We start from the raw sequence: 14,793 nt of genomic DNA on the forward strand, positions 1-14,793 counted from the left end.
CTATCTATGCTGCCGATAGTGTAATAGAAAGGTTTTGGAGCAGGGAGTGAATGGGGTTAATGTGAGCCCTACTAATGGCTGACGGGATACCCTTGTAAACATTGTTGTTGGATGGCTGCCCAGTGACTGTTTTTAATTAGTTGATCCACATTACATATTGTAGCCAGCATGCTGTGTAACTGTTCTCGCTTTCTGTCACTCCCTCGTCCGTCCTCTCGCACTCTCCCTCTTTTTTTTTTTCCAAACTTTCTTTTCTGTAATAAAGTCAGCGTGCCATTCAGTCCAAGCCTCTATTCTCCTGTATGAGGGGAGTCAAAGACCATCAGACCCCAAAGGAGTCCATATCCAGATCCCCACATCTCCCTGTCTCTTCCCCCCTCCATCTCTCCCTCCTTTCTCCTTCTATGTGAGAGGCAGGAGGAGTTCAGGAAGAACATAATCTCTGCAAAAACCCAACACAGCCCCAAGAAGAAAACTAAACCCCACTCCCCGAGGTCCCCCCACCCCCAAGAGCTAACAATCCATCGGGGCCTCTGGGAGTGAGAGCTCAAAAAATGGAGGGGAAACTAATTCTTCTTTCTGTGTCTCTTTGCTGCTTGGGGTGGATGCCAGCCTCTGGACAGGTGGAGAAGGTCCGAGTGATGTTCACTCCTATGATCTGTCGTGTGCACTGTGTGGGCGACCGGTGCACTAACCGATGTGAGAAAGGAAACATGACCACCGTCTATAGTGACGAAGTGGCCAAGAACAACGGAGAACATGGATTCCGAGCCTGTGAGTATGACTTCATTTACTATGTCACTGCGCTACAAGCTTTGCACATTGGGCTTTGTCGTGTACAGTTTCCCAGTTTCCGTATTACTATACAGACCACTAGTTATTTTCTTACAATGCCTATGTTACTATTGCATATCATGGAACATGGGACTGCGCACATGTCTACTAGTAAAGGCCCGGGTGTCATATGCATTCAATCACATAAAGAAGCGGCAGCATTTCGCGTGGTTGCAAAATCTTTAATAAACTTTGAAAAGTTTGTGGAAAAAGGAGAATATTTATCAGTAACGTGATAGGATGCATGCCCGTAGGAGTCACCGAACAGAGTGCAAATTGTGCCAAATAAATCAATATGGTGCAGTTAGGAGTGCACACTTTGTGCAATGCGCTAGTCGTGTTAGCTACGTATCTTCTTTATGCTACCTCATGTACATTTACATTGATATATAAGTATGACGCATATCTTCAAATAGATATAGGGGGGCATTTATTACGCCAAGAGTGGCATAAAGGTGTCGCAAGTCTTGGCACACAGCTTATGTGGGGCAAGACCTGCGACTTTTCCCTGCTCGCGTCACTTTTCAAAAGTGGCGAGAAAAGGGGGAATGACGTGGGTGGGCTGGCAGGCCCCAGCTCATTCATCATTTTCCACGACAGTTTTTGTCATGGAAAATGACTCAAATCTACACCAGCAAAAGGGCCTGCGCCTCTACATAACTTTGGCGCTTGACGGACTTCATAAATGCCCCCCATAGTGATTGTGGCAATTTCTCTTGGTCCCACCACTTAAGGGGTTGTCTCACTTCAGCAAATAGCATTTATTATGTAGAGGAAGTTAATACTAGGCACTTATTAATGTATTGTGATTGTCCATATTGTCTCCTTTGCTGGCTGGATTCATTTTTCTATCACATTATACACTGCCCGTTTCCATGATTACGACCACCCTGCAATCCATCAGGGGTGGCCGTGCTTGCACACTGTAGGAAAAAGCACCAGCCTATGTGAGCTCCCACGGTCCGGGCCACCAGAGAGGCCAGTGCTTTTTCCTATAATGTTCAGGCATGACCACCACTAATTGACTGCAGGGTGGTCGTAACCATGGAAACGAGCAGTTTATAATGTGATGGAAAAATGAATCCAGCCAGCAAAGGAAGCAATATGGAGAAAAAAAATAATTAGTAAGTGGTTTGTATTAACTTTCTCTACATCATAAAAGCCACTTGCCAAAGCGAGACAACCCCTTTAAGGCCAATTTAGCACACCTTTAGCATAGTCGCCAATTCTTAGGCCGACAATAATTTTGGATCATAAGACCAGTGGTCAGGCCAGGACTTGAGACCGTAATACGGCACACTAATATGCCCATAAACATGGTCTAAAATGCATAATTTTTTAGCACCCGACACATGGCACATTATTATGCTTCATTCGCTAAGTGAATCTCCCAAATTGTGTATGCCCAGGAGCACCCCATTCTATATGACTGGTAAACCCATTAAAGGGGTTCTGTCATCAGATACGTCGCAATAAAACTGCCTCATTTGAGACACGTGCGCTTGCCAATTAAACATGAGGGTCTTGGTTCCATCTTCCTAGGTGCCAGCATTCTCGAGTGAACTGATGTTTTATAATATGCAAATTAACCCCTAGGAGCAATGAGGGCTGTACCGTTGCACTTCATTGCTCCCAGAGGCTCCACTCACTGCCCTTCATTCTGCCCCCCCCCCCCTTCCCCCACCACCACCACCACTGACTGACAGGGCCAGGCTCCATGCCTGCACAACGAATTAACTCATCAGGGCCAGGCATGAATGCGTCTTCACTGCCTGGCACTGTCAGTCACTGATGTGGGTATGGCATGGGCAGTGAGTGGAGCCTCTAGGAGCAAAGAGGTGCAACGGCAACACCCTCGTTGGTCCTAGGGGCTCATTTGCATATTATAAAACATTGATTTTCTCAAGAATGCTGGCACCTAGAAAGATAGGACCAAGACCATGATGTTCACCTGTCAAGGGCACTTCTTAAATGGGACAGTATTATTGCAATGTATTTGATGGCAGAACCCCTTTAAAGAGGGTGTCTGGATGGATAAAAAACTAAAAAGGGATTCAAAAATTCTTCTGTTTGTTAAAGGCAACAGGGGTCTCTCTGTTGCTTTATGTTCACCTAGTTACTAATTTTGCTTTATGCAGTTGCTGTGCAACTGCCTTGCATCTGAATTTGGGTTTGATTATGACCTAGCTTGGACTCCTTAATTAGGGTGGAGGTGCTGATTGTTGAGCCTTTATGTAACCAGACTTTACTTCCTTCTGGTTGTCAGGTATAGTACTTGCTAGGTGCATTCCTTTCCAGATATTTTTTTATTTTGTTCTGTATTTTGGGATTTGTAGATTCATTTATGACTGAATCTTTTTGTAATTTATTGTGTTTTCTGTGTATTCTGGGATCTGTAGTCTTTCTTTCTGTGTTTGGAAGTTGTCTGTGCTGTTGTATTGTCCTGGCTGATTTGAAGACTTCAGTTCAGATAGGGTCAGTTCAGTATTGTTTGGTTTCAGTTTACGGTCATTCATTCCATATATACAGTGAGGAACAGAAGTATTTGAACGTCCTGCGATTTTGCAAGTTCTCCCACTTAGAAATCATGGAGGGGTCTGAAATTCACATTGTAGGTGCATTCCCACTCTGAGAGACAGAATTTAAAACAAAAATTCAAGAAATCACATTGTATGATTTTTAGAGAATTTATTTGTCCTGCACAGCTGAACATAGGTATTTGAACTGCATAGAAAAATCAGTGTTAATATTTGGTACAGAAGCCTTTGTTTGCAATTACAGAGCTCAAACGTTTCCTGTAGTTCTTGACCAGGTTTGCACACACTGCAGCAGGGATTTTGGCCCACTCCTCCACACAGATCTCCTCTAGATCTGTCAGGTTTCGGGGCTGTCGCTGAGCAACACAGAGTTTTAGCTCCCTCCAAAGATGTTCTATTGGATTTAGGTCTGGAGACTGGCTAGGCCACTCCAGAACCTTGATATGCTTCTTACAGAGCCACTCCTTGGTTATCCTGGCTGTGTGCTTCGGGTCGTTGTCATATTGGAAGACCCAGCCATGACCCATCATCAATGTTCTGACTGAGGAAAGGAGGTTGTTGCTCAAAATCTCACAATAAATGGCCCCATTCATCCTCTCCTTGATACAGTGCAGTCGTCCTGTCCCCTTCACAGAAAATCGCCCCCAAAGCATGATGTTACCACCCCCATGCTTCACAGTAGGGATGGTGTTCTTGGGATGCAACTCATCCTTCTTTTTCCTCCAAACACGATGAGTGAAGTTTAGACCAAAAAGTTCTACTTTGCTTCTCAGCTGACCACATGACTTTCTCCCATGCCTCCTCTGGATCATCCAGATGGTCCTTGGCAAACTTCAGACGGGCCTGGACATGTGATGACTTGAGCAGGGGAACCTTCCGTGCAATGCATGATTTGAAACCATGACGGCGTAGTGTTCTACCGACAGTGCCCTTCGAAACTGTGGTCCCAGCTCTCTTCATGTCATTGACCAGCTCCTCCCTTGTAGTTCTGGGCTGATTCCTCACCTTTCTTATCATCAGTGATACCCCACGAGGTGAGATCTTGCATGGAGCCCCAGTCCGAGGGAGTCTTTAGCCTCTTCCATTTTCTAACAATTGCTCCAACAGTTGATCTATTTTAACCAAGTTGCTTGGCAATTGCCCTGTAGCCCTTTCCAGCCTTGTGGAGGTCCACAATTTTGTCTCTAGTGTCTTCTGACAGCTCTTTGGTCTTGCCTATCGTAGAAGTTGGCGTCTGACTGACTGTGGGGTGGACAGGTGTCTTCAAAGAGCTCAGACAGGTGCTACTAAGTTAGATTAATGAGTGGAGTAGAGGTGGAATTTTTAAAGGCACAGTAACAGGTCTTTGAGAGCCAGAATTCTTGCTGTTTCTGAGGTATCACAATACTTATGTTCAGCGGAGCAAGACAAATAAATTCTTTAAAAATCATACAATGTGATTTCCAGATTTTTTTATTTGTATTCTGTCTCTCAGAGTGGGAATGTACCTACAATGTGAATTTCAGACCCCTCCATGATTTCTAAGTGGGAAAACCTGCAAAATTGCAGGGTGTTCAAATACTTCTGTTCCTCACTGTATATCTGTGTGCCATATACTTCATACCTGGATCATCTCCTCCTTCCGTGACCCTCAGCATTTGTCTCCTGTCATCTCTCGGTGAGTTTGCTTTAGAGTCTTGTTTTCCAACAATGCCCTTCTATAAGTCTTGGGGGTAATGTGAGTATCGAGAGCCATTGTTAGGACTTAGGAAAAGTGACCGCTATAGGTAAAGTCCAGTTCTGCAGTCTTTTGTGCAACTGGCAACATTGCCTTGTTCTGAATCTGATGCTTCCTGGGTCCCCCATCTGTCTCTACCACCTGGGCCCTCATTACACGGAAACGTGACTGTGCAGCCAATCACAGGTTAAGGCAGGTCACCACTGCAGCCAGTGATTGGTTGAGCAGTCACATACAGTACAGACCAAAAGTTTGGACACACCTTCTCATTCAAAGAGTTTTCTTTATTTTCATGACTATGAAAATTGTAGATTCACACTGAAGGCATCAAAACTATGAATTAACACATGTGGAATTATATACATAACAAAAAAGTGTGAAACAACTGAAAATATGTCATATTCTAGGTTCTTCAAAGTAACCACCTTTTGCTTTGATTACTGCTTTGCACACTCTTGGCATTCTCTTGATGAGCTTCAAGAGGTAGTCACCTGAAATGGTCTTCCAACAGTCCTGTAGGAGTTTCCAGAGATGCTTAGCACTTGTTGGCCCTTTTGCCTTCACTCTGCGGTCCAGCTCACCCCAAGCCATCTCGATTGGGTTCAGGTCCGGTGACTGTGGAGGCCAGGTCATCTGGCGCAGCACCCCATCACTCTCCTTCATGGTCAAATAACCTTACACAGCCTGGAGGTGTGTTTGGGGTCATTGTCCTGTTGAAAAATAAATGATGGTCCAACTAAACGCAAACCGGATGGAATAGCATGCCGCTGCAAGATGCTGTGGTAGCCATGCTGGTTCAGTATGCCTTCAATTTTGAACAAATCCCCAACAGTGTCACCAGCAAAGCACCCCCACACCATCACACCTCCTCCTCCATGCTTCACGGTGGGAACCAGGCATGTAGAGTCCATCCGTTCACCTTTTCTGCGTCGCACAAAGACACGGTGGTTGGAACCAAAGATCTCAAATTTGGACTCATCAGACTAAAGCACAAATTTCCACTGGTCTAATGTCCATTCCTTGTGTTCTTTAGCCCAAACAAGTCTCTTTTGCTTGTTGCCTGTCCTTAGCAGTGGTTTCCTAGCAGATATTCTACCATGAAGGCCTGATTCACACAGTCTCCTCTTAACAGTTGTTCTAGAGATGTGTCTGCTGCTAGAACTCTGTGTGGCATTGACCTGGTCTCTAATCTGAGCTGCTGTTAACCTGCGATTTCTGAGGCTGGTGATTCGGATGAACTTATCCTCCGCAGCAGAGGTGACTCTTGGTCTTCCTTTCCTGGGGCGGTCCGCATGTGAGTCAGTTTCTTTGTAGCGCTTGATGGTTTTTGTGACTGCACTTGGGGACACTTTCACAGTTTTCCCAATTTTTCGGACTGACTGACCTTCATTTCTTAAAGTAATGATGGCCACTCGTTTTTCTTTATTTAGCTGCTTTTGTCTTGCAATAATACAAATTCTAACAGTCTATTCAGTAGGACTATCAGCTGTGTATCCACCTGACTTCTCCACAACGCAACTGATGGTCCCAACCCCATTTATAAGGCAATAAATCCCACTTAGTAAACCTGACAGGGCACACCTGTGAAGTGAAAACCATTTCAGGTGACTACCTCTTGAAGCTCATCAAGAGAATGCCAAGAGTGTGCAAATCAGTAATCAAAGCAAAAGGTGGCTACTTTGAAGAACCTAGAATATGACATATTTTCAGTTGTTTCACACTTTTTTGTTATGTATAATTCTACATGTGTTAATTCATAGTTTTGATTCCTTTAGTGTGAATCTACAATTTTCATAGTCATGAAAATAAAGAAAACTCTTTGAATGAGAAGGTGTGTCCAAACTTTTGGTCTGTACTGTATCTGCAATGTGGTATTACATGTGCCGATTCAACAAGTGAAGATATAATAATACATGGTAGTGATGAGTCCTTTAGAGCAGGGTTCGTCAACTCCGGACCTCAGGGTCCAACTGGCGGTCATGTTTTCAGGATTTCCTTAGTATTGAGCAGGTGATATAATTAGTGTCAGTGCATCAGGACTTAATTCAGGTATTCATTCTGTGGGATAATTGGCCTATTGTTCCCTGTTAACATCCATTACATGCTGGAAATAAGTGCTACTTAATTGAATATTACTAGGTCCAGCAAATCATATAATCCATCTAAAGTCATATACTTTAATTCTAATCCTTAAAAAAAATAAAGGATAAATAGACAGACAGGACAATAATCACTGAAGGTCCACTCAGATATATTACCACACTAAGCACCTTTACGCATAGAGGGAAACTATCCCTGTTATCTCTCCCTGGACAATTGCTCAGCCCAGGGACGACCCCTAATGGTGGGGACTCCCTGTCCTCGAACCTGGGCTAGTCTGATCCTCACACAGCCCTAGTACGGTGGTCCTGGAGGGTAAGAAAATAATTAGATCCATGCTTAAATGTGGACAGATATGAAAAACAAAAAACTACACATACACCCTACCCTATAGATGAAGGGCCGAAAGGTGTACTGTGTATACAGCCCTAGTGCTGCTGGTTACCGCTAGCTAGGTGCATAGTACAACCTTAATTACTAAGCCTAAGAGACTCTACATATCTAACTGCTGGACTTTAATTGAATAATACTGACAGGTAAAATGTCTGCCAGCATGATTGCTACTTTATCTAACATATCTCTAACATTTTCTTACATATGTGGAAATTATATTAGCAGCTCTTTTCTATGAATTGCTGTTTTATAACTTTTGGTTTAGGTTAAATGCGCCTTTAAATTCCTACCGGGTCCTGCCTAAAAGGATATCCTCCACATCCTCACAGTAATGTAGGATGCAGCTGAGCAGTTGTAGAATGACATGTAGGAAGCTTCTCGGCTCTTGCATTGCAATGATGTCATCCAGGATGTTCATGGAAGGTTGCATAGGATAATAGATGTGAAATAAACAAGCCGTTGGAAGAATGAAAGGTCTCATTACGGACTGACAATCTCACAATAAACAGCTCTCCTATAAAAGTGGATGAACATGCCGTAACCAGAGTCTCTTTTGGAAGGCATTTGGAAAACTTATGGGACTGCTTATCTGAGGAGGTCAATCTTAGTTCATAATTGCACAGATGCAAAAATCCCTCTGAATATCAGCATAATCTATGGGGGATCCCATAATAAAATGTATGCTGCATGGACCTATGCATCTGTACAGGCAGTCAGCTATATGGCTATGACACATATGCTGGGAAGTCATTCTTTAAAGGGCATCTGTCAGCAGCTTTGTACCTATGACACTGGCTGACCTGTTACATGTGCACTTGGCAGCTGAAGGCATCTGTGTTGGTCCCATAGTCATATGTGTCCACATTGCTGAGAAACATGATGTTCTGATATATGCAAATGAGCCTCTAGGAGCAACGGGGGTGTTGCCATTACACCTAAAGGCTCCACTTTTCCTTCAACTGCCAAGCTCTTTCCACTTTGGTTGGCAGGGCCAGGAAAGATGATGTTTTCACTGCCTGGTCCTGTCAATCAAAGTGCAGAGGGCGCAACAGTTGCAGAGAAAGCAGAGCCTCCAGGTGTGATGGCAATGCCCCCGTTTCTCATAGAGGTTAATTTACATATAATAAAACTAAATTTTTCTCAGCAATGCGGGCACATATAAAGATGGGACCAATACAGGTGCCAAGCACACATGTAACGCGTCAGCCAGTGTCATAGGTACAAATCTGCTGGCAGATGCCCTTTAAATGTAATTGCTGAGCATATCATCCATGTGACTGCTGCTGTCAATTACTGGCCTCAGTGGTCACATACTATTCATACACACGACTGCTGAGGCCAGTGTCTGGCAGCAGTAGTCACGTGAACGATGGGTGTGACATCTTCACTACGAGACCGGAGCGACTGGGACCAGAAAGTGGACCTGGAGTGGTGGGACATTTAAAAGGAATAGGAATAGGTGTTTCCTATATTTTATACAGACCCCTGCTCTAAGCCAAGTTTTAAAAAATCTCAGAAACCCCCATACAAAAAAAAAAAAAAACAGGGTAGAGAGATGCCATGGATAGTGTCCCATGGTACGGATCTTAAATTGGGGCCCAGGATCTTCAAGCTAGACCTCTGGGGTAGAGGCCAGAATTTAGGCACAATTTAGGTGGTTGTGTCTCCTTGAGATACTCACATCACCCTGAAAATAGGGAGTGAAGTACGATGACTCCTTAAGGAAAATGTTCTGTTCTTCAATTATTTTGTTAGTTGAAGAAAGAGTTGATTAACATGCACATGAAGGTCGAGCCCTCATGTCTTTCCATCTGCCAAGTTTCGGTCAATTGTTGAGAATCTCTGCCAACACATCTTAAAAGAATGCACTGAAAAAAAAAATACAGTTCTTGTGTGAGGCCTTATTGTTTTCTTCTAAATCCTGAAGTGGCATCTAATGTCCATCATTTATAAGAAGAAAAAAAAAATTGTCATTCTTCAGAGCTCAAGCTATTTTTATTTAGTTGATCCTTGCCTCAGTTTTCGCTGATCCTCAGAAAGCCTTGAGAAGAAGTTTTCACCATGTTAGTTCCTGGCGAGGTTCACTATGATATTTATAGAGGTCACAAAAGCTCACTGAGGTAAAGCAACTGTCTCTGGCCAGACAAAAATTATGTTGATAAAGACTGGAGAACATTTAGTTGGCTAGAAAATACTGTCTCAGCTGTAAGGAACATCAGGTGAGAGGACAATCTCTAGGTTTGAAAGCACATTCCATAAGTATAAAGTTCACATCGTGACAATAAGAATTCATACTTGGACTGGATTACACTGATCTTAAGACACAACGAACACATTTTCTATGCATAAATAAATGGTTGGCTTGCCCTGAAGCTACAGGTGTTCTAGCTGTTTCCACTGAAATACAGTGACTTACCAGCGAGGTCAGGCTACATGGCACATAATACCCATTTGCAGTCTTGGTATGTGATGTGAGTCGCATATAGTTGCAGATGTGCCCCTACTGTTGTGTCATACTGTCAATTTACATTACCTTCTATGTCACGATCATACATTGTGTGACTTTTAGGGATTGCTATGTGGTACGGTAGTGGGTGTGGAACTGTTGTGTCCACCAACAAATTTGACTTTGGGCTGTTCCTAAGGGCATTATCTTGCCAGTCCACTGGTATTCATGCTTTAACCCCTCTACAGGGATCTGGACTTTGCTGCAGGGAAACCACCAGGCAGCTACCTCCTGAAGAAGTCTCTGTGTAGTTGACAGCTAATGACGGGGGGGGGGGGGGGGGGTGCAGGCACTGAGAGGGTCAGACAAAATCATAGTCAGGGACAGGCCACGGTCAGGACTGGCAGAGTACGTGCTACATAGTAACAGTCTGAGGTCAGGGCAGGCCCCAAAGGGTCAGTAAAGAGGTAGGGCACAGGTCAGGTCAGACAGCAGAAGGTGAGAATCCAGTAAACGGGCAGAAAATCAGCGCACTGGCAGAAAACAGAACATACACCTCTGCAGGATACTAGCATGCTAGGAAACCCATTGCTCAGCTCCACTCCTCCATACAGGGGAAGGTGCCTTAAGTATCCCAAGGTTGTCAGCCACTGGTTAATGAAGATTAGGATGAGCGTGCTCTGACTCTTTAGGAGCCGATGCATGCTCCCTACGGGCAGAGGAGAGACGTTGCCAGGTCACAGCCTGTGTAGAGGGTCAGAGCAGAATCGGACTCGCCGAGAAGAGGGAAGCAGGAGGTGCGTCGGGGGCGCTAGGCTAGTTAAGCAGAACAATGGTTTCTGTGAGCTGTCCCATTGCACAGGCATAATCAATAGCAAAGAGTAGAAGAGGGCTTTCTTCTGGTTACCACAAGTCCTAACCACTTTGGACATCAGGAAATTATGTTTGTCCTCATCTCCTTACCATGATCATTGGATTAATTCTTTACAACCATGTTAACAGTGCCTCACTGCACACATTCTTTTGGTCTGGGTCAAATTGGGGTTGCATGGTGAATGCTTTGGGTAGAGCTTTTTTCTGACTCCAGACTTTTCCAGGTTCCTCACCTCCTGATTTGCCACATGCAGTTTATAGTACTTTAGGTTCACACGTGTCAGATAAGCTGAAGATTTTCCGCCTGGATTTTCAGGTGGAAAATGAGCAGCATATCACAGCAGTAGCAGCAAAGTGGAGAAAAATTGGGTCAGTCTGCAGCCTGAAATTTTTATTGCAGATTTTAACTGCAGATTGAAATGCATAGGATGAAATCTGCAACAAAATTGTGCAGCAAATCTGCAACAGATTTTGTTTTTGCATTGCAATTTACTTTCAGCTTGTATTTACTCCTATAGATTCTAAAGGTTTGTGGGGCCCCAGTACATCTGCATCCTCTGCAATCACTAAAATGTGCGGTTTGCACACACCTAACTATAAGTTTGATATGTATGTGCACATAATACAGACATCTGGTTTAGATTGCTGAAGGTGTAATTAGTGTTATTTTATGTTCTGGGTGGGAGGAGGTAACTACGAGGAGAAGGTTAGAGGAATAAAAGCCGAAATCTTAGAATTTCTCAAAATTTTAATTAACGCCATTTAGGGTGAAGAACCAAAAGTCTAAAACATCATCCCTGCATTACAAAACCTTGTTTAAACCCACCACCTGCACCCATCATATTCCAATCTCCTGCATCTTCCATAATCAATGTCTCTTGTCTCGAGCTGAAGTTTGTTTTGATGTTCCTGTGAAGTTTATTAACTGCAGAACTCGTCCTCTCCCAGCATGTAGGAACAGACTTTCATGTAAGCCACTTGTTAGCTGGATATAACGCATGCGGTGTCCCTGTGGAATATCAGCAGTGTGAGCTCATAGCTGGAGAGGCACCACTTAGCCGCTCTGACACTATGATGGGCTGCCTGCCAGCGGTGTCGCCCCCCTCTGCCCCGCACCATACTCAAAGTGGGTTCCTCCCTTTTAAGCCAATCAAATACATACAGGGAGGGTGCCGGCACATGGAAACCACACGTTGGGCGGCTATGAGTTTCCATGTGCTCACTTGCTCGCCCAGTGGGCAGTAGTTTGCTGGAATGGGTGGAATGTCCCAGCTGTAATGCGGTACGGGACCTCCTGGAGCATGTGTCTCTCTGCAGGAGAGGAACCTGCACTAAGGCTTCAGTGTTCCCTAATCATAAGCAGATCTACAACGTATGCTAGCTCGGCTTTCCTTTGCCCACAGCAAAGTACTTTGCAGTGCTAGATACCCTCACCCAGAAACAATGGGTTTTTGTTGCCCTGCTTTGGCACCCAGTTCACGTCTAGCCACCCCCTAGCTGCGCCCATGCCACAAACTCTAGCGTAAACCGCTGCCAAAGGCATTCATAAAAGCTCCGTAGACTGCCATGCTCTTGCATTAAAACTAGTGGATCCATGCAATGGACACTCAGTAGGAGGATCTTGCTGCTCATCTGAAGGGTATGCTGACAATTCCCTGAATGTGACATTTTCATTGGATATCACAGCATGGCAAAAAGCAATAAAGGTTCAGCATGCACAGCCTTCAAAGCGCGTGATAACAAATAAATACTGGCAGGAAATACAATAGTGAGTAGTGCTTTACACTGCATCCCCCTGACATTGGGCAGACAAAAAGAGAGACATTTTTGACTCAAAGACCAGAGCCTGTATACAAACATTACATTATCTTTGAATAATTAATATTTCTAGAAAACCAGCAGTAGGGGGGCTTGCTGCCTGCCAAATGTCTCCCCGAGGATTCGGCAATTCTATCTGCCTGCTTCTCATCAAGTCACAGAAGACCTGGATAGGTTTAGATTTAGCGTCTTGAACTATTTACGGGAAAAGTCTACACGCCCAAAGAGGAAACACTGAATATAGAAAAGTCCCTGTGAAAGTCTTGATGTTGGACTCTTTGGGTGCTTCAGTCTATATCGATGAGGTATCCTTGCTGAAATGGCAGCACCTTATCAGGAAGAGCAAAGGATATTATCATATCTATGCATAAGAATGGACATAGGACAATGAGATGTCCAAAACTGGAATGTGCAACTTTTTTAAGCCTAAAACTGATGTAAGGGGCCAAGATAATTGACCACCCTTGTGTTTTCACCATCTGCTAACCTACCTGAACCTGATATTTCCCTCTCAATGTATAGTTCTACCATAACTCCTAGGCAGCACGCCCGCTATCTTGAGCTTGTGTTGGAATCATATATTTCCCACCTCCCTTGGCCTTAGAGTATACAATTTATACTTTCCCCTCTCAGCCAAGAAGCTCTCCACAGTGCTTCACCTCCCTACATCTCCATCTACCACCCTACCCATGTTCTCCATACTGCCAGTGATCCAAGATCAACTTCCTTCATAATCTGGAGGCCATCTCCAGGACTTTTCACATGCTGTTCCAGTTCTCTGCAGTACGCTACCCTGGAGAATCAAATTAATTTCAATGGTTTCCAACAGTTTAAAGCATGCCTTAAAATCACATCTTTTTATGCAGGCCTATGAGTAATGAAGCTGGTTGTTCACAAGACCACAGAACTGAATTTCACCTACGGCAGCCGTCTTTCCTAAGTGCTATCAGTATCTAGTGGTACTCAGATACCCCCAAAGGCTTACAGTAGGGCCGATGGCATAACAGCTGGACTGTGGCAAGAAACACTGGCAGAAAATAATCCACTGAAATAAATTCATCAATAGGAACCATATGATGATAGCAACAGATGGAGGAGATGCTAGTCCGGCAATGGAGTAAATGGGAGACGTAATGGCATACAGGCTGGCAGTGAACGGAAATAAGATACTGGAACTGACCCTGCTCTGAAGTATAACCAAGCAAGACAACCAAGACAAATCAAAAAACCAACTCGGCAAACAGACAAATTTCAGTGCTGACAACCATGAAAAACCAGAGGAAGACAAAACATACGCTATTCCCAGCAACTGGAGAAGAAAAAAGCCTGGGCAGGCTGAAAGACTAAAGGCCCCTTTACATGAGTACATCACTGATTTGATCAAGTGACAAACGAGTCATTATTTGAGTCTTTAAACGGGTATTCCCATTATTAGACATTGGGGGCATATCGCTAGGAAAGGTGCAGGTCCCAATACTTAGAATGGAGCCTGCAAATTGCCGGAGTATGCACCAAGCATGCGCGGCTGCCCTCCATTTATTCCTATGGGAACATAGTGCCGGCCCAGTTATTTCCGTAAGCCCCATAGAAGTGAATGAAGTGCGCTTCCCGTTCATTTCTAGGGGACTTACGAACATAGCCGAGCGCTCCTATAGGAATAAATGAAGGGCAGCCGCATATGCTAGCGATATGCCTCCAGTGTCCAAGATGGGAATAACCCTTTAACATTCGAACAACAGCCCTTGTGGAGTATCGTGTAAAAATTCAAGTGCGGTCGTGTGATGGACCGTTTATCAGGCAAGCTGTCACTGTGGGATCGTCGGTGCTGTAAACGATACCTGTTCACGCTTGGGGAATTCTGCACAACAGACGATGTATTAGGCGTCCACATCAGCAATCGCAAGAAAGGCAAACTGAACAATTATCGCTGGTCGTTTGATCGTTCAGTGCTTTTACACTACTCAATAATTGATCGCTTTTGCATGATTTTACGATTATTTTGAACAATTAATCTACTCGTGTAAAGGGGCCTTAAAGAGGACCTTTCACTACTGTATAAACTAAAAACTAACTAG

General features: G+C 44.2%; 1 protein-coding gene across 2 annotated transcripts in view; it reads left to right on the forward strand.

The window, feature by feature from the left end:
- The first annotated feature begins 255 nt into the window (after positions 1-255).
- Positions 256-14,793, forward strand: part of LTBP4 (latent transforming growth factor beta binding protein 4) — a 108,060-nt gene continuing 93,522 nt past the window's right edge. The window contains exon 1 of one of the 2 annotated variants that reach the window (XM_044305164.1): positions 256-774. In XM_044305164.1, the coding sequence (XP_044161099.1) occupies positions 555-774 (220 nt within the window). In that variant the 5' untranslated portion in view covers positions 256-554. The remainder of the gene's footprint in view (positions 775-14,793) is intronic. The other variant, XM_044305165.1, reaches the window with a different exon arrangement.

The sequence above is a fragment of the Bufo gargarizans genome, chromosome 9 (assembly GCF_014858855.1).
Source record: "Bufo gargarizans isolate SCDJY-AF-19 chromosome 9, ASM1485885v1, whole genome shotgun sequence".
Classification (NCBI taxonomy): Eukaryota; Metazoa; Chordata; class Amphibia; order Anura; family Bufonidae; genus Bufo; species Bufo gargarizans.